This window comes from Heptranchias perlo, chromosome 22 (assembly GCF_035084215.1).
Source record: "Heptranchias perlo isolate sHepPer1 chromosome 22, sHepPer1.hap1, whole genome shotgun sequence".
NCBI classification, from domain to species: Eukaryota; Metazoa; Chordata; class Chondrichthyes; order Hexanchiformes; family Hexanchidae; genus Heptranchias; species Heptranchias perlo.
The window spans coordinates 45,767,859-45,788,637 of record NC_090346.1 but is presented as its reverse complement, the minus strand read 5'-3'; the positions used below and the strand labels follow the sequence as shown (position 1 = coordinate 45,788,637).

Here is a 20,779-nt window from a genome sequence, read left to right as displayed (position 1 = left end):
AGGTGAATGGTGTGGAAATTAAATTTTTGAATCCTTCGCATTTGAAAATCACAGAACAATGCCTGGTGATTACTGCCCGTTGCCAAGGCAATCACAGTGAGCAGACAGAGAGGTGTCACCTAAAAGGCCACCGAATATACAAACCCCCCAAAAAAAGAGAGAAGGAAGACAGTCAATGACCCGTTATATTAAAAACAGATAACATTTGTTCGCTGGTGGGGTTACGTGTAGTGTGACATGAACCCAAGATCCCGGTTGAGGCCGTCCTCATGGGTGCGGAACTTGGCTATCAATTTCTGCTCGACGATTTTGCGTTGTCGTGTGTCTCGAAGGCCGCCTTGGAGTATGCTTACCCGAAGGTCGGTGGATGAATGTCCATGACTGCTGAAGTGTTCCCCGACAGGGAGAGAACCCTCCTGTTTGGCGACTGTTGCGCGGTGTCCGTTCATCCGTTGTCGCAGCGTCTGCACGGTCTCGCCAATGTACCATGCTCTGGGGCATCCTTTCCTGCAACGTATGAGGTAGACAACGTTGGCCGAGTCACAGAGTCATACTCCTGTGACTCGGCCAACGTTGTCTACCTCATACGTTGCAGGAAAGGATGCCCCAGAGCATGGTACATTGGCGAGACCGTGCAGACGCTGCGACAACGGATGAACGGACACCGCGCAACAATCGCCAAACAGGAGGGTTCTCTCCCTGTCGGGGAACACTTCAGCAGTCATGGACATTCAGCCACCGACCTTCGGGTAAGCATACTCCAAGGCGGCTTTCGAGACACACGACAACGCAAAATCGTTGAGCAGAAATTGATAGCCAAGTTCCGCACCCATGAGGACGGCCTCAACCGGGATCTTGGGTTCATGTCACACTACACGTAACCCCACCAGCGAACAAATGTTATCTGTTTTTAATATAACGGGTCATTGACTGTCTTCCTTCTCTCTCTTTTTTTTGGGGGTTTGTATATTCGGTGGCCTTTTAGGTGACACCTCTCTGTCTGCTCACTGTGATTGCCTTGGCAACGGGCAGTAATCACCAGGCATTGTTCTGTGATTTTCAAATGCGAAGGATTCGAAAATTTAATTTCCACACCATTCACCTGAGGAAGGAGGAAGCCTCCGAAAGCTTGTGGAATTTAAAATAAATTTGTTGGACTATAACTTGGTGTTGTGAAATTGTTTACAATAACTTTCTATGATAATGATCTGGCTCAGTGTGAATTGTTTGTTTCAACAACAACAACAACTTGCATTTATATAGCACCTATAACGTCCCAAGGCACTTCACAGGAACGATTATCAAACAACGTTTGACACCGTGCCACATAAGGAGATACTTGGACAGGTGACCACAAGTTTCGTCACAAACATAGGTTTTAGGACGCGTCTTAAAAGGAGAGAGAGAGAGAAAAAAAAAGAGAAAAAGAAAGAAAAAAAGAAAAAAAGAGAGAAAAGAGAGGAGAGAGAGAGAAAAGAGGAGAGAGAGAGAAAGAAAGAAAAAAAAGAGAGGAGAGAGAGAGAAAGAAAAGAGAGGAGAGAGAGAGAGAAAGGAGAGACGGACGCTTAGGGAGGGAATTCCAGAGCTTAGGGCTTACGCAGCTAAAGGCACGGCTGCCAATGGTGGAGTGATTAAAATCAGGGCTATGCAAGAGGCAAGAATTGGAGGAGCAAAGAGATCTCGGAGGGTTGAAGGGCTAGAGGAGGTTACAGAGATAGGGAGGGGTGAGGCCATGGAGGAATTTGAGCACAAGGATGAGAATTTTAAATTCGAGGCGTTCCCGGACCGGGAGCCAATGTAGGTCAGCGAGCGCAGGGGGTGGTGGGTGAACGGGACTTGGTGCGAATTAGGATACGGGCAGCAGAGTTTTGGATGAGCTCAAGTTTACGGAGGGTGGAAGATGGGAGGCCGGCCAGGAGAGCATTGGAGGAGTCAAGTCTAGAGGTAACAAAGGCATGGATGAGGGTTTCAGCAGCAGTGAATGTGAGGCAGGGGTGGAAACGCGATGATATGGATCAAATGAGTTTGTTTCCTCGACTGAGTTAACAGCATTGAGAAAGAAATTAATTGTTCGATTGTGTAAATGTCACAATAATGCAACATTTATCCCCCAGATTATGCATTCTTGTGTTAGGTCATCCACTGTCAGTTATGTACATGCATTTAATGCTGTGAATTGTATCTGGAAAATGACACTCCAAAGAGGTTAACAGAAGGGGGTCGGTTTGAATGTCTAAAGAAGTTAAAAGCTGGAAGATGGAGCTATACCAGAGTTCTTTCAAATAACGATTGTTTGAACCATACAAAAAGGTCTGAGAAACAGGTCCTGTTTGCGACGGAGAGGTCGAAACTGGCAAAATTTGCCATTTAGTAACAAAACTTTGATCAACTTTATTGAAGGCTTTTAGATTCCGTCTAAAAGATATTTTTACAAAGGATAATGAGCCCATTACAGACTTGGGGGGGTGGGTGGGAACTGCGATGTCACCTTTGGAAGATCTATCTTGACAGAGTTTGCCAATTTGTAAGACTGTCTTCTGAAGGACAAAGCACGGAAAATCTCGTTCCCTCCAGCCATTCCATGACTATCTCTCTCCCCCCTCTTTGTCACACAGGATATATTAAGAGAATATGATTTGGAGAGCTGTAATACAGTTCCAGGTTGCTGGAATTGATTCTCAATTCAGCGATATATTACTTCTGCTTTTTTTCTCCCCCCAAAAAAAAGGGTAGTGTTCCTGACAGTAATTTTGAATGGGCCATTTGATTTGCCTTGCATAATGAAAGGAGTCTGATGCTGTGTGATGTCAATCATGTTATATGAGAATTGATTTTCAGGATAACACGCAGGCTGCATTCTACTGAACGGTAATCTGCTCTACTTAGGTTGGTTTTAGTCACGCACCGCAGTAGCCGATTGGCCACATAATTGGTATGAATCTCGGAACATTTTGTTTATTCAGCTAGGCGATGTATAAAGTTTTTAGACTAATGACACGGCAAGATTTTGAGAGAAGCCCATTTTACAGACTGCGCCTTAAGGATGGTGCAACGGAGAGATGGGCTGATTCTTCTGTGGTGCTGCACACAGGTGTGCAATGGGAACGAGCAGCCCGAGAGTACATCGCAGAGCAGGTCCAACTACCCCCCCGGAACCGGGAGGAAATCTGCAGTAAGATTCACAACTTGGGAAAAGAGCACTGTGGCAAGGCGAGAATACTAGAGAGTAGAATGCTAACACGCGCCAAGTCCCATTCGCACCCCCACCCTGTGCTCGCTGACCGACATTGGCTCCCGGTCCGGGAATGCCTCGATTTTAAAATTCTCAACCTTGTATTCAAATCCCACCATGGCCACACCCTTCCCTATCTCTGTAATCTACTCCAGCCCTACAACCCTCCGAGATCTCTGCGCTCCTCCAATTCTGGCCTTTTGCGCATCCCCAATTTTTAAGATTGCTCCACTGTTGACAGCCGTGCCTTCAGATCCCTAGGCCCTAAGCTCTGGAATTCCCTCCCTACACCTCTCCGTCTCTCTCTCTCCTCTTTTAAGACGCTCCTTAAAAACTTACCTCTTTGACCAAGCTTTTGGTCACCTGTCCTAATACCTCCTTATGTGACTCGATGTCAAATTTTGTTTGATAATCGCTCCTGTGTTACTACATTAAAGGCGCTATATAAATGCAAGTTGTTTTTGTAGCAGCACAGTACATGGAGAGATGAGGTTGTCTGAGTAGCTATTGATACAAGTGCAACAACTGTAGTAATCATATAGCACAGACACAAATTTTTGAATTTGGCAGGACCAGTTGATAAGGCTGTTAAGAGTGTACAGGATCCTGGGCTTTATAAACAAACAGAGGCATAGAGTACAAAAGCAAGCAAGTTATGCTAAACCTTCATAAATCACTGGTTAGGCCTCAGCTGGATTGTTAGGCAGTGAGTTGTTATGATCTGGAGTGCATTGCCTGAAAGGGTGGTGGAAGCAGATTCAATGGTAACTTTCAAAAGGGAACTGGATAGATACTTCAAAAGAAAAAAAATTGCAGGGTTACAGGAAAGAGCGATGACGGTGGGGGGAGTGGGATTAATCAGGCAGCTCTTTTACAGAGCCGGCTCGGGCACAATGGGCCGAATGGCCTCCTTCTGTGTTGTTTGATTCTATGATCTAAATAGGGAAGAAAAACCCACAGTGCTCGCACAGAGAAATGGATGGGTTTCCTGTTGTTAAGTCAACTTGTCCTAATGCTCATCGCTCTGAATTTTATAAGTTGTCCTCGTATTACATGTGAGGTTAATAGTGCAACAGATGGTGGGCCCTCCCTGGAGGAACAGTTAACTTCAGCAAATAGAGAATGGTGGATTAAATAGTGAGGAACGCCCTCTTAGGCCTGGGTCTGATGGGGTTGAATGGGTACACAGACCAGCTGGTATCTACGACGTCAATTATAGATTCTGTGATTCTCCCATATGCTGCATCAACCCCTATACACTGTGTTCATGTAATGACAATACAATAGTTAAATGGGTAAACAGCAAAACCCTCCCATCTGCTCTCTCCACAGAGTAAGATGGAACCAGCTCTTCTGCACCACGTACCTGCAGGCCTTCTGCTAGAAGGAAAGAAACAAAAGACGACTTGTATTTATTTAGCGCCTTTCACAATGTCCCAAAGTGCTTTACAGCCAATGAAATTGTATTGTAGGAAAGGCAGCGGCCAATTTGTGCACAGCAAGCTCCCACAAAAAGCAATGTGATAACGATCAGATAATCTGTTTCTAGGTGTTGGATGAGGGATCAATATTGGCCAGGACACCGGGGAGAACTCCCCTGCTCTTCTTCGAATAGTGGCCACGGGATCTTTCACGTCCACCTGAGAGGGCAGACGGGGCCTCGGTTTAATGTCTCATCCAAAAGACGGCACCTCTGACAGTGCAGCACTCCCTCAGTACTGGCATTGGAAGCACCAGCCTAGATTTTTGTGCTCAAGTCTCTGGAGTGGGGACTTGGACCCACAACCTTCTGACTCAAGGAGATGAAAGTGCTGCCCACTGAGCCACAACTGAGGCCGCTAATAATAACCTTGGCCATCGCTGTGACTACAGCACCGAATCCAGTACATGGTATGCAGTATTCCTGGAATCCCCAGTCAATGCTGCGTTTATAGACGAGAATAAAGGCAGACACAGGCGGCCATCTATGTCTTACCCGGCACAGCTGGGTGGCCAAACAAAGTTCCTTTTGAATCAGTAGTGTGGCACTTTGACTAAAGACTCTTTTTATTTTCCACTGGAAAATTGAATAACAGTGTTGTGTTCAACAAAGGCATGAAATCCCACACAAACACAGTCGCTTGCACCCACTGCTCTCAGCAGTACAGCTGCTTCATTGTGCAGCATTTCACGTGACCCTCAATCCGCTGACCATGAAGAAACAGCGTCCTTACTTATATGTAGGATTGTAATAAACGAAGGTGATGAGACGGTTGTCTGACTTATCTTGTGCAGCACCGCAGTGGGAAAATAAAAGCAATGAGTCATCTAGAGGTGGCACAGGAAGACGAACAAGGACAGAAATTGATTGAGCTGTGCTGTGGGGATGGCCTGAAATTAAGGGAAAAATCCACTTCAAACCAATCTACACTGAAGATGCCACTGGAACGACTGGTTGTAATGCCCACATGCCAATCACAAAGTCCACGCTAATTACCTCATCACGTCCAATAACGGGCATCATCTCACGTCACACCGACCGTTAAAACAGCACGGCCACATGCCCGAATTACCGACACGAGCTCCTCAGTTACAAAGCTTTGCGCCGGGAGCGCGATAGATTGAAAACGTAGCCCTCTGTTTCATGAGTGAGCAATGATTTCTTTAACGTAGTACTGTTTGCCTTACGTGAAGCTAACGCATGGCATCCAGTCGGATGCAGGGAATTACGCTTGTGGGCTTACCTGGCTTCAGTTGGGTTGGTAAATACATTTGACTTCAGAGCCTCTGGGTTGGGAGGAGAAAAAAAAAAAATCAGCCCCAGTTCCCAATTTTTTTTTGTGCCACTGGCACAAAAAAATAGAAAAATCGGGCGGGTGGAGAACGGACGGGCGATTTACTATCGTCTGCTTTGCACTACCACACGAGACCAACTTCACCCCCTAGGTGAGGGCAAGATCAAGCTTGATTGCGATGGGCCCCTCACTTAACACCGACCCCACCCCCCCTACCGTGGTCAAATAGCCAGCTGCAGCTCACACATGAATACTGGCTGCTTGAGCGAGCTGATGGAAAAAGTCTTGGCTGGCTGGCTGGCCATATCATGATTTGCTTCCCCTTTATTTAATTGTACTAAAAGACGTCTCAATATAATGAGATATTTGCAGCCACCATACATATTCTGCCGGTATCTCTTTCTTACTGGGATCAGCCTGTTCTTCTATTATTGATTTTAAGAGAATCGAGTTGAATTTTTTACACTTTAATTTGGAATTAACAGGCGATGTCTGAAAAAAATAAATAATTTATACACATTAGTAGAAACAGCTTGCCTCCTGAGAGCGAGTGGGCACAGCCCATCTACACCCACGCTAAAATTACTGCAACTCTCTTGTGTGGAAGCCAGAGAAAGCCGGGCTATAGCGAAGGCCACTTCACAATGTCAGCCCGTGACTCAGTGGGTATAACTCTCGCCTCTTAAGTCAGGAGGTTGTGGGTTTGAGTCCCACTCCAGAGACTAGAGTACAAAAAAAAAATTGGCTGACACTCTAGCCTATATTGAGGGAGTGCTGCACTATCGGACGAGCCGTCTCTCAGATGAGAGGTTAAACTGAGGCTCTGTCTTCCCCCTCAGGTGGTCATAAAAGACCCCACGGCACTATTTCAAAGAAGAGCAGGGGAGTTCTCCCTGCTGTCCTGGCCAATATTTATCCCTCAACCAACATCGCAAAAACAGATTATTTGGTCATTATCTCATTTGGGACCTTGCTGTGCACAAATTGGCTGCTGTGTTTCCTACATTACAGCTGGAAATTGTTGTAAAGCGCTTTGAAACATCCTGAGGTCTTGAAAGGCGCTATATAAATGCAAGTTCTTTCTATAATGAAGTTGCACCAGATACTCAAAACCTCTCGAATCCTGCAGCAGCCCGGGCCCAATTTCTGTAGCAAGCCCAACCAAATTCGGCGGTGAAGGAATATAGATTCCGCGGCAAGTCTGTCTAAGGCCGGAGAGTATCGAATTTGTTTGTTATGGATTGGAACAAACGGTTCCCTGTTGGCACGGAAGCGATGTGTGGCACAGAAGGGACCTCAAGACGAAGATGATATTTTATATATATATTTTTTTTTTAAATGCAACAGAAATAAAAAGTACACTCGAGTTTCTGTAAACCCACGGAGGTTACACGGATCAGGAATCTCATAGAAGTGGATCAAAAAGTCCAAAATGCACAGGTTTATCTCTACAGTCCCGGATCATCGGAGGCTACATCAAAAAATTAGTTGCGTGTGATATTTGATATGATTGAGATAAGAGGGTACGTAGAGAACAATGGAACAAAAAACAGTTTGAGAAAGATTTCGGATAAGAAACGGCCTCCTGTGTATGTAAGCCAAGATCTCGGGACAGAAACTACAATCACTTGATACAGTGCTTCCAATGTATGGATGGGACTCTCTCTGTTATTGGCTTCTGCTCACCGTACGTACTGATTGCTAAGCCCCATCTTGGTCGCAGCTTCTAAAATACAGCTGGCAAGAACACAGCTGAACGCAGAGCAAATCCCAACCGTGGAGTCTGGAAAACAGGACATAAAAACCCAAGAAGAAAATTCCACAGTGGGAAGAAATTCTGAGGCAGTTCTGCAGAACACCACTGGCCTCTTACGCTTCCCCGATTTTCATCGTTCCACCATTGGCGGCCGTGCCTTCAGCTGCCTAAGCCCTAAGCTCTGGAATTCCCTCCCTAAATCTCTCCACCTCTCTCTCCTCCCTTAAGACCCTCCTTAAAACCTACTACCTCTTTGACCAAGCTTTTGGTCACCTGTCCTAATATCTCTAAGTGGCTCAGTGTCAAATTTTATTTGATAAGTCGCTCCTGTGAAGCGCCTTGCGACATTTTACCACGTTAAAGGCGCTATATAAATGCAAGTTGTTGTTGTTGATCCATTATGAGCACCTGAAGACTGCACGTATAAAACTGAATCAGTTTATTGAGGACCAGTGTAATCACAGTCTACCTCTGTTGCTATTAGTAACAGCTCATCCTGTAAGCCATTATAACTGCCTATTCTCCAAGGATGCCCATAATATGCTTTAAACAGTCTGCGACACGCTCATGAATACACAGGGGTCGTGTCGATCCATGGAGAACTGGAAATGACATCAACTGTTTAATCGGAGTGATTCGAGTGAGGTTCGCAGTTACTGGCATCGGGCTAATTGGAAGGATTGAGAAGGTACATCAGCCTCTGTCACCTTTTGAAAGTCGGTGATAAGAGCTGCAATTGCATCACCTCAGCACGTGGCAGCCCCTCCTCCACCACCCAAAGAACAAAATAAAAGCAACTAAACAAACCTGCCGTCTCCTGGGAACTAGGACTATTTCCGTGACTTGCCTCTAAAGTTGAGCTGAACAGTGCGAAAGCTGACCTCCCATTAACAAAGAGCACATTATCTGAGCATCTTAATGACAGTCTCCCCATTACACTGAAGCACGTTACATTTGCATGTAGAAATAAATTCTGACAGTCTTAATCTCACTGGAAGATGATGCCAATCTTGTACCTCTGAATGCATATGCCATCAAACTATTCCGAACATGCTTTGTTAAATTTAATTTGATTTGCCCCCAGCAACTGACTAAATTGACGCTGTAAAAGGTTTTACTCTCCTAATGTGAGTCATTGTTTATATCCCCAAAATCACTTTTATGCCTAGACGTTATATATGTATGATAATTCACTAACATTTACCAATAGGCATAAGATCACTTCAATAATCTTTTGAGTTTCTTCATGGCAATTACTTCACTGACAGCTCCCTCAGCCAACTTGACTAGATCTGGAACTGTCCAGTCTTCTTTCATGATAAAAAATTCATTTTACACAACAACTTGCATTTATATAACGTTTTTAAACGTAGGAACACGTCCCAAGACGCTTCACAGGAGCGTAATCAGATAAAATTTGACACCGAGCCACATAAGGGGACATTAGGAACAGGCGACCAAAAGCTTGGTCAAAGAGGTAGGCTTTAAGGAACATCTTAAAAAGGAGGAGAGAGAGAGGTAGAGGCAGGGAGATTTAGGGAGGGAATTCCAGAGCTTAGGGCCCAGCCAGCCGAAGGCACGGCCGTCAATGATGGAGCGATGAAAATTGGGGAAGCACAAGAGGCCAGAATTGGAGGAGTGCAGAGATCTCGAAGGGTTGTAGGGCTGGAGGAGTTTACCAAGTGTTGAGTAGTTTGATAACATTACATTTGGAATATTCAATGTTTTAACAGTATGAGCATTTTCTATACCTCCAAAAGAAGTCGTCTTATTAAAATGAACAAAATAAATTTGATTTTAAAAGTTGATTGTGTGCCATCCTTCCAGTTGGGGGACCTTGGTTCGAATTCAGCCCACACTGATCTTTTCTGTCTGTTGGCTGTAAAGGTTGTAAACTAAATGCATTTGGGCCACCTCCAAAGCAGTTCCTATGTGGTTCCTGAGTCTCAGCACAAAACTGCCCCTAATCCAACACTAATTGGCACCTTGGAGTGCAGACCTAGAGGATGTCAATGCAAAATAAATAAGCCTCGAGCAAGAACTGAGATGGGAAGGAATTCCCCCTTGGAGTTGTTGATATGTGGAATACACACCCCACCTTAAGTAGATAATGCTGTTTTGATTAAATCCTTATAAAAAATGCTGGATGAATATCTCAATAAGTACAGCTTGAGGTAATTGAAAGCACTGTGGAATACGACAGTCCCTACAGTGCCGAGATCATTAAAATGCCATGTTAAAAGGAAGCTTGCAATGCTCAATTTCGGAAGTAAAATTAGTTGCGTATTCTGCATTTTTCTTCTGCCTACCTTTCAGGAGTAGGGAGAAATTTTTATAGAATCATAGAATCACACAGCAGAGAAGGAGGCCATTCAGCCCATCGTGCCTGTGCCGGCTCTGTGAAAGAGCTATCCAATTAGTCCCAATCCCCTGCTCTTTCCCCATTGCCCTGTAAATTTTTCCTTTTCAAGTATATATCCAATTCCCTTTTGAATCTGCTTCCACCACCCTTTCAGGCAGAGCATACAAGAAATGACTGAGTGATCAGTGGACTGCATATAGTCAGTAGAAGTACATGGGCGGGAGAGACACAGCATCAGTGGGAGAGCAAATAGGATTTTTGACTCACCTTTTGCCATCATTTCTGCGGCCCGGAGAGTCATTGTGAACATCTCTTTAAACCTAGTGTGAGCTCCACCTCTGGCCTGGCAAATACCTTACCCAATCTACTGCTTCCTACAACCTTGCTATGCTGCGTATTGTAAAATAAAGTGTCCCTCAATTTCTCCCCTTATCAGTCTCCGATTTTCAAGCTTGCAGGTTTGAGGGCGATCTCTCACCACCTCTCTCCCAACACTCACAATCACAAGATAAAAGATAAGCTAACGAGATCATACTGTAGGCTTATCGGATACTGTAGTCAGGGAATGGAAGTTTAAACGAGGGAGCAACTTAAGTAAAAAAAAGGTGCAAATGTAATTAGACTGAATTAGTGCTGGGCTGACTGTAATTATCACAGAGGGAATACAGGGGGTAGTTTGGCTTTGCCAGCTTACTGGGAGCTAGGATCTTTGGTCTTCATTAAAAAGAATCATCTGGATCGAGAGAAGCCTGTTTCCTCCTATCTATTTTCCAGATGAGCGGTCAGGACCTCTGAATGTCACAAAGTAAACAAATACTTTGCAGACTGCAAATCTTTTTTAGGATGTGAGCAGCAGAGAATTTTAATTTTTTATATTATCATTGCTTGAATTCCTCCTCAATCCAATGGTCCTTCCTTTGGGTTGTTTTTCAGACTGGAGGAAGGTATATATATATATATATATATATATATAATGTATGTATTGTATATATGTATGTATTGTATGTACAAGGCACAATGTCGAAATTTGCAGATGACACAAAACTTGGAAGTGTAGTAAACAGTGGGGAGGATTGTAATAGACTTCAGGAGGACATAGACAGACTGGTGGAATGGGTGGACACATAATATCATAGTAAGTACAGCACAGGAGGAGGCCATTCGGCCCATCGTATCTGTGCCAGCTCTTTGCGAGAGCTATCCAATTAGTCCCACTCCCCTGCTCTTTCCCCATAGCCCTGTAATTTTTATCCCTTCAAGTATTTATCCGATTCCCTTTTGAAAGTTACTATTGAATCTGCTTCCACCGCCCTTTCAGGCAGTGCATTCCAGATCGCCTACTGAGAGCTCCAACTCTGGCCTAGCAAATACCTTACCCGATCTACTGCTTCCTGCAACCTTGCCATGCTGCGTATTGTAAAAATAAAGTGTCCCTCAATTTCTCCTCTTATCTCGCTGCATAAAAAAAATGTTTCCTCATGTTTCCTCTGACTTTTTTGCTGATCACCTTAAATCCGAGTCCTCTGGTTACCGACCCTTCTGCCAATGGAAACAGTCTTCGCTTATTTAATCGCTCAAAACCGTTATGATTTTGAACACCTCTATCAAATCTCCACATAACCTTCTCTGTTCTAAGGAGAACAACCCCAGTTTATCCAGTCTCTCCACATAACTGAAGTCCCTCATCCCTGGCACCATTCCAGTAAATCTCTTCTGCACCCTCTCTAAGACCTTGACATCCTTCCTACATGACAGATGAAATTTAACACAGAGAAGTGCGAAGTGATACATTTTGGTAGGAAGAACGAGGAGAGGCAATATAAATTAAAGGGCACAATTCTAAAAAGGGGGTGTAGGAACAGAGAGACCTGGGGGTATTTGTGCACAAATCTTTGAAGGTGGCACGGCAGGTTGAGAAAGCGGTTAAAAAAGCAAATGGGATCCTGGGCTTTATGAATAGAGGCATAGAGTGCAAAAGCAAGGAAGTTATGGTGAACCTTTATAAAACACTGGTTCGGCCACAAATGGAATATTGTGTCCAAGCTGGAGTATTGTGAAGGCCTTAGAGAGGGTGCAGAAAAAATTTACTAGAATGGTTCCAGGGATGAAGGAATTCAGTTACGTGGATAGACTGGAGAATCTGGGGTTGTTCTCATTATAGCAGAGGAGGTTAACAGCAGATTTGATAGAAGTTTTCAAAATCATGAAGGTTTAAATAATGTAAATAAAGAGAAACTGTTCCCATTGGCGGAAGGGTCGAGAAACAGAGGACACAGATTTAAGGCGATTGGCAAAAGAACCAAAGGCGACACGAGGAAAAACTTTTTTTTACACAGCGAGTGGTTATGATCTGGAATGCACTGCCCAATAGGGTGGTGGAAGCAGATTCAATCGTGGCTTTCTCAGAGGAATTGGATAAATACTTAAAGGGAAAAAGCGGGGGAATGGAACTAATTAGATTGCTCTTATTAAAGAGAAAGCACGGGTTCGATGGGCCGAATTGCTAAGGCAGGACTCAATGAGTCTCAGTCTCTCTCTCTCTGCAAATAAAACGAGTAAACTGCATCCCATATAATCATATTGAAATGGAATCAGTGATGGGCTTAAAATAGGAAGTTTTAACACCTGCATAGACCTTCCTCCATCACCACTATTCGGGCAAAATACTTAGATAGGAACTGGTTTGCCTCTGACAAAAGGCACGCTTTATGACTTCTAGTTATGTTTGAATGATGGCCCATTGGGAATTTTGTGACATTGGCAAACCTTTTTTCATATAACAGATGGGAGTGTTTGGATCCAAAGAAGCTCACTAAGCAACATAAAGACAGATGTGCTGCAATTATGAAGTGCATTTCCTACATTCAGGAGAAACTTCTTTACCCAGAGAGCGGTGAGATTATGGAACTCTACCATCAAGGAGTAGTTGAGGCGAATAGCATCGATGCATTTAAGGGGAAGCTAGATAAACACATGAGGCAGAAAGGAATAGAAGGATATGCTGACAGGGCGAGAGACGAAGTAAGGTGGGAGGAGGCTCGAGTTGAGGATAAGCACCGGCATAGATCAGTTGGGCCGAATGGCCTGTTTCTGTGCTGTAAAATTCTAATGTAATTCTATGTACATGGCCCCAGATATGCTTCCACTGGTATTGTAATTCCTTACATGTGATTTATATTAGATACACAATCATTACAATGTTGGAGATCGTGGTATAAATATTGGTATCTGATTCAGCTTATGTGAAACTTTGGGGTGATTTGCATGCTCGAGGCAGCTACAGGGCTGGTTGGTAATTGGCATTGCACTTGTTGTGCAATGATGTTCACAGATCGATTGGGTGGGAATTGGTCCAGATTTATTGAGAAATAGTCTGTAATTGACAACACCAGGAAGTTGTATGTTTAGTGCGTACAGGAAGCAAATGAATAATGCATGCAAATTTTTTTACAAATGAGGCACACAAATGAGGGCGACGAAGAGCTAAAAGAAAATAAAACATCTGGGATGCAGAGTACAAAACTCTCTGATCCCTGTAGTGTTGGCAGGTTGCTTCGTGATGAAGTTATTCCCGTTGATAATTTTGCAGAAAACACTGCCTCAAGTATACTTTATTTGGCAAATACTGTCACTGTACTTACGGAATTGGCAGGTGTGGAAATAAAATAGGAAGTGTGCTTGGAGTGATAATGTGCTTTTACTTAGTTAAAAACAATTACGCCGAGAATCACATTCAGAATCGCAGGAGGCTCCAAAATGCAAACAAATGCACCAAATCAGGCTTCAAAATCAAAATCGCCTCCCATTTCAGTAATTTCTAAATCACCACTGCAAAGTAACTCTGCTGTTGTGCACTGTAATCAAAAGAAAGAAAAAGTCTTGCATTTATATAGCGCCTTTCACAACCTCAAGATGTCCCAAAGCGCTTTACAGCCAATGAAGTACTTTTGAAGGGCAGTCACTGTTGTAATGTAGGGAAACACGGCAGCCAATTTGCACATAGCAAGTAATGGAACGTATGCCTGCATAGTGGTTATGTTACTGGACTAGTAATCCAGAGGCCTGGACTAAAATCCAGAGTCATGAGTTCAAATCCCGCCACAGCAGCTGGCGAATTTAAATTCAATTAATTAAATAAAAATCTGGAATTAAAATACTAGTATCAGTAATAATGGCCCTGAAACTACCGGATTGTCGTAAAAACCCATTTGGTTCACTAATGTCCTTCAGGGAAGGAAACCTGCCGTCCTTACCCGGTCTGGCCTATATGTGACTCCAGACCCACAGCAATGTGGTTGATTCTTAATTGCCCTCTGAAACGGCCTAGCAAGCCACTCAGTTGTAAAATCTTGCTACGAAAAGTCATAATAAGAATAAAACCGGACAGACCACTAGGCACCGGACACGACAACGGCAAACCAAGCCCAGTCGACCCTGCAAGGTCCTCCTGACTAACATCTGGGGACTTGTGCCAAAATTGGGAGAGCTGTCAAGCAACAGCCTGACGTAGCCATACTCACAGAATCATACCTTTCAGCCAACATCCCAGACTCTTCCATCACCATCCCTGGGTATATCCTGTCCCACCAGGACAGACCTACCAGAGGTGATGGTACAGTGATATACAGTCAGGAGGGAGTGGCCCTGGGAGTCCTCAACATTGACTCCAGACCCCATGAAATCTCATGGCATCAGGTCAAACATGGGCAAGGAAACCTCCTGCTGATTACCACCTACCGTCCTCCCTCAGCTGATGAATCAGTCCTCCTCCATGTTGAGAAGCACTGAGGGTAGCAAGGGCACAGAATGTACTCTGGGTGGGGGACTTCAATGTCCATCACCAAGAGTGGCTCAGAAGCACCACTACTGGCCGAGTCCTGAAGGACACAGCTGCCAGACTGGGCCTGCGGCAGGTGGTGAGCGAACCAACACGAGGGAAAAACTTACTTGACCTCGTCCTCACCAATCTACCTGTCGCAAATGCATCTGTCCATGACAGTATTGGTAGGAGTGACCACCGCACAGTCCTCGTGGAGATGAAGTCCCGTCTTCGCACTGAGGACACCATCCAACGTGTTGTGTGGCACTACCACCGTGCTAAATGGGACAGATTCAGAACAGATCTAGCAGCTCAAAACTGGGCATCCATAAGGCGCTGTGGGCCATCAGCAGCAGAATTGTATTCCAGCACAATCTGTAACCTCATGGCCCGGCATATTCCTCACTCTACCATTACCAACAAGCCAGGGGATCAACCCTGGTTCAATGAGGAGTGTAGAAGAGCAGCACCAGGCGTACCTAAAAAACGAGGTACCAACCTGGTGAAGCTACAACTCAGGACTACATGCATGCTAAACAGCGGAAGCAACATGCAATAGACAGAGCTAAGCAATTCCACAACCAACGGATCAGATCAAAGCTCTGCAGTCCTGCCACATCCAGTCGTGAATGGTGGTGGACAATTAAACAACTAACGGGAGGAGGAGGCTCTGCAAACATCCCCATCCTCAATGATGGCGGAGTCCAGGACGTGAGTGCAAAAGACAAGGCTGAAGCGTTTGCAACCATCTTCAGCCAGAAGTGCCGAGTGGATGATCCACCTCGGCCTCCTCCCGATATCCCCACTATCACGGAAGCCAGTCTTCGGCCAATTCGATTCACTCCACGTGATATCAAGAAATGGCTGAGTGCACTGGATACAGCAAAGGCTATGGGTCCCGACAACATCCCAGCTGTAGTGCTGAAGACTTGTGCTCCAGAACTAGCTGCACCTCTAGCCAAGCTGTTCCAGTACAGCTACAACACTGGCATCTACCCGACAATGTGGAAAATTGCCCAGGTATGTCCTGTCCACAAAAAGCAGGACAAATCCAATCCGGCCAATTACCGCCCCATCAGTCTACTCTCAATCATCAGCAAAGTGATGGAAGGTGTCGTCAACAGTGCTATCAAGCGGCACTTACTCACCAATAACCTGCTCACCGATGCTCAGTTTGGGTTCCGCCAGGGCCACTCGGCTCCAGACCTCATTACAGCCTTGGTCCAAACATGGACAAAAGAGTTGAATTCCAGAGGTGAGGTGAGAGTGACTGCCCTTGACATCAAGGCAGCATTTGACCGAGTGTGGCACCAAGGAGCCCTAGTAAAATTGAAGTCAATGGGAATCAGGGGAAAACTCTCCAGTGGCTGGAGTCATACCTAGAACAAAGGAAGATGGTAGTGGTTGTTGGAGGCCAATCATCTCAGCCCCAGGACATTGCTGCAGGAGTTCCTCAGGGCAGTGTCCTAGGCCCAACCATCTTCAGCTGCTTCATCAATGACCTTCCCTCCATCATAAGGTCAGAAATGGGGATGTTTGCTGATGACTGCACAGTGTTCAGTTCCATTCGCAACCCCTCAAATAATGAAGCAGTCCGAGCCCGCATGCAGCAAGACCTGGACAACATCCAGGCTTGGGCTCATAAGTGGCAAGTAACATTCGCGCCAGATAAATGCCAGGCAATGACCATCTCCAACAAGAGAGTCTAACCACCTCCCCTCGACATTCAACGGCATTACCATCGCTGAATCCCCCACCATCAACATCCTGGGGGTCACCATTGACCAGAAACTTAACTGGACCAGCCATATAAATACTGTGGCTACGAGAGCAGGTCAGAGGCTGGGTATTCTGCGGCGAGTGACTCACCTCCTGACTCCCCAAAGCCTTTCCACCATCTACAAAGCACAAGTCAGGAGTGTGATGGAATACTTTCCACTTGCTTGGATGAGTGCAGCTCCAACAACACTCAAGAAGCTCGACACCATCCAAGATAAAGCAGCCCGCTTGATTGGCACCCCATCCACCACCCTAAACATTCACTCTCTTCACCACCGGCGCACTGTGGCTGCAGTGTGTACCATCCACAGGATGCACTGCAGCAACTCGCCAAGGCTTCTTCGACAGCACCTCCCAAACACGCGACCTCTACCGCCTAGAAGGACAAGAGCAGCAGGTACATGGGAACAACACCACCTGCACGTTCCCCTCCCAGTCACACACCATCCCGACTTGGAAATATATCGCCGTTTCTTCATTGTCGCTGGGTCAGAATCCTGGAACTCCCTTCCTAACAGCACTGTGGGAGAACCGTCACCACACGGACTGCAGCGGTTCAAGAAAGCGGCTCACCACCACCTTCTCAATGGCAATTAGGGATGGGCAATAAATGCCGGCCTCGCCAGCGACGCCCACATCCCGTGAACGAATAAAAAAAATGCCTGCAGTACTGGTTACGCAAGATCAGCTTTTTTTGGGGGGGGGGGGGCGGGGGGCGCTGGGGAAGGGGGGGTTCTGTGTCAGTTTTTTTTTAAAAAGCCATGTGTTAGTTTTAGCAGTTGGCACATACGAGTGTGTGAGAGTCGCTCATTTAATTTTGAGGGGCACTGCACCCAAGCCCGATCCTGGCCTCACTCCAACATCGACTCACTCGCTTTATAACAAGACTCACCCAGGTAGCAATGACGAGGAAACCCTGGCCGATTTCCCCTTCCTTAATCCAGCAATGCAGAGACCAATTATAGCTCTCTCCATGACGCCTTGGCTGCAATCAGTTAAGTGAGCAGAGTCTGGCATCATAAAATTTGAATACATATTGCAGTGCTTCTACTGGGCTCACATGACGCTGATACTTTTTATAATGATCGGCAAGTAATATAATACGCTGGTAACCCCTTCGTAACGCTCTTTGATGTAGCCTGCTGTTGACGATGGATCAGCACTCAGTTTGCTCCAGCTCAGTCAGGGAGTGTTGTAGGGATGGCTTGGCAAACTTAAAACAGTACGACTAGAAAAGTCAGTTTTGCTTTCAGCTGCAAAATATATTCACATCGGTGATGGGGATTGGGAGTGGGGGGAGGGGAGGAAATCAAGACACATGTTTGAGACCAAACAGTCTTCCAAATATGGCAGCTGATAAACACCTCAGTCTGGATGAGGCTAAGATGACTAAAGGATTTGATAGGGTAGATAGAGAGAAACTATTTCCTCTGGTGGGAGAGTCTAGAACAAGGGGGCATGACTTTAAAATCAGAGCTAGGCCGTTCAGGGGTGATGTCAGGAAGCACTTCTTCACACAAAGGGGAGTGGGAATCTGGAACTCTCTCCCCCAAAAAGCTGTTGAGGCTGGGGGTCAATTGAAAATTGCAAAACTGAGATCGATAGATTTTTGTTAGGCAAGGGTATTAAGGGTTATGGAACCAAGGCGGGTAGATGGAGATAAGATACAGATCAGCCATGATCTATTGAATGGCAGAGCAGGCTCGAGGGGCTGAATGGCCTACCGCTGTTCCTATCTTCCTATGTTCCACTTAGGTACAATTTGTGGCCACTTCACCTTTCGCTTGCAAGTTACCACAGAACAAAGTTTCACGGGTACTCGAAGCGTTAAATTAATAACAGTAACGAAATCCTGGATAGCCAGAAAGGAAATCGTTTGCAAGATAACTAACAGCTGTGCAGCTGCTTCTGCAGAAATCGCCTCAATTAATTAAATTGGTAAATTAATCTCAGTTGACAAATCTTCAGTATCTTGTCAAACTATTCAAAGAATGCACTGACTGTTGAATTGCAAAAAGACCCTGGGAACAGCAACTGTGACCCACATTCACCGCCCAGTACAGTCCGACCAATATTTAGCGGAAGCCAGCTTGTCATCTTAATTTATGATGCTTCAAGTAAAAATATTCAAAACAAAGGCTGAAGTAAATAAAGTCAATGCTAGCAATAATTCATTGTAATTTTTTCAAGGGACTTGTTCAGTGACATATACCTCTCTCATGCCCTTATCGGTTATGACAGTTCCTGAATTGAATGCTTGTACTTAGCGATCGATAGCTGGATCGTCTATGCCAGCACTTTCAAAAACCTTTTTTTTTAAAAAACTTAAATATATAGAGATGTTTTTGCAACAGAACTTCCAAAACAGGGATATTTTCCAGACACAACTGGAACTGGATGCTTTCTATAGAAGGCCAGGTGCTTAAAGACAGGCCCAGGGCCTATTTAAATAGACCAGAGATGGCTTGCGCATGTAATGGATTCTGTAACTTTAAGAGTATAAAAAGCCTTTCCTACCTGCAGAGTAAGGCTCTTGTTTCTCGATGCAGATAAATTCCTTTCTTTCATATTTGGCACGAATCCACTGTTCCCGAAGGACTCTGAAAAGCAAGGAACCATAGAATCATAGAATGATACAGCACAGGAGGCTGCCATTTGGCCCATCATGCCTGTGCTGGCTCTTTGAAAGAGCTATCCAATTAAGTCCCACTCCCCCCCCCCCCCCCCACCCCTAGAGTCTGAGAAATGAAAAGGAACTTGTTGAAGGACTTCACTGTTTAACGTAACTCAAAAATAAAAAGGTATGGGCAGCAGATTTTGTGCTGTGTGTCTATCTATAATTTGCATGCACTTTCTTTACAACTTTTGTTGTCAAGATTTTTCCTAATGCTTTTTATGTCAATATTTACAACTGAAACTGCCTTTATCAGGGTTTGTGAAGGGAATTTTTCTATGTAAACCGTGCCGTCAGATGCAGTTGCAGGCCTGCTGCCACTAGGTGGTGCTGTGGCTTGGCTTGCCCAGTGCATTGCCCATCGCCACTCGCCATTCAAAAAAAAATTAACCTTTAACTCGTGGAGACTCCATCCTGGAGGGTTGGCACACTCGCATTTATGTAATACATTATGAACCATTCCCGTTGCCCAACCTTCTAGTCCCGCTCCTGGACCTGACCCGACCTACCACCGTATTTCAGGCCGACGTGCTACTCCCACTCCCCCCAACCCTCCCTTCCTGCTCCCGGGCCTGACCCGAGTCCTGAGTTTCTTCAGCCCGACTCCCCAGCTGCCACGTTTCTTTGGCCCCTTTAGCCATTCCTGTGCCCCGACTCTCTTCAGTACCCTCCCTGATCTGAAGCAGCCCGTTTTAAAAAAAATTTTTAATAGTCCTACCAGCCATTCCTGCCCAGATCCCAACACCGACCCCAGTCAGAACCTTCAGAAGGAGAAACTAAAGGATTACAATTATTTCCTCAATCTGCCAGCTTTACCCATTCTCTACCAGGTACGATTTATTACATTTCAATAATCTCTTACACCCTTCAATCCCCCACAACCTCAAACTTTCCAATTGTATTAATATACATACCAGCCTTTCAAAATGGAAAGGAAAACCTGGTAGGGTTTATAAGAGGCGAGCGATCCGTTTACACCCCTGCTGCGGTTGAAAGTTCTGCCCATCTAAACCTACTGCTAGTAGACAGTTAACCAGTGCCCCTGTGTTCAACCCTCATTAACTTGAGAGAGTTGCCATCCATGTAGCCTCCTACCAATGTTAAAATCTTGTCAAATATTTCAGACATCAGCAGAGTATCATAATTTGAGAAGTGTTAAATGCCACACGTACAAGATCACAGAGCTTTAACTTTGGGTTGGTAGTGAGCTGCACAATAAGGTTGTGCTTCCGAAATACTGAAAGAACATCAACTGCGCAGTAAGAGACCTCAGGACGTCCCAAAAGCGCTTTACAACCAATGAAGTACTTTTGAAGTGTAGTCACTGTTGTAATGTAGGAAACGCAGCAGCCAATTTGTGCACAGGAAGGTCCCACAAACAGC

The 20,779-nt window shown here is 45.1% G+C and overlaps 1 protein-coding gene across 1 annotated transcript in view; it reads right to left on the bottom strand.

Annotated features, from left to right (window-relative positions):
* The window catches only part of LOC137340739 (arf-GAP with dual PH domain-containing protein 1-like), a 106,265-nt gene that overhangs the window by 43,687 nt on the left and 41,799 nt on the right, over positions 1-20,779 (bottom strand). Inside the window, exon 4 of the mRNA XM_068003471.1 lies at positions 19,240-19,322. Coding sequence (XP_067859572.1) covers positions 19,240-19,322 — 83 coding nt within the window. The remainder of the gene's footprint in view (positions 1-19,239; positions 19,323-20,779) is intronic.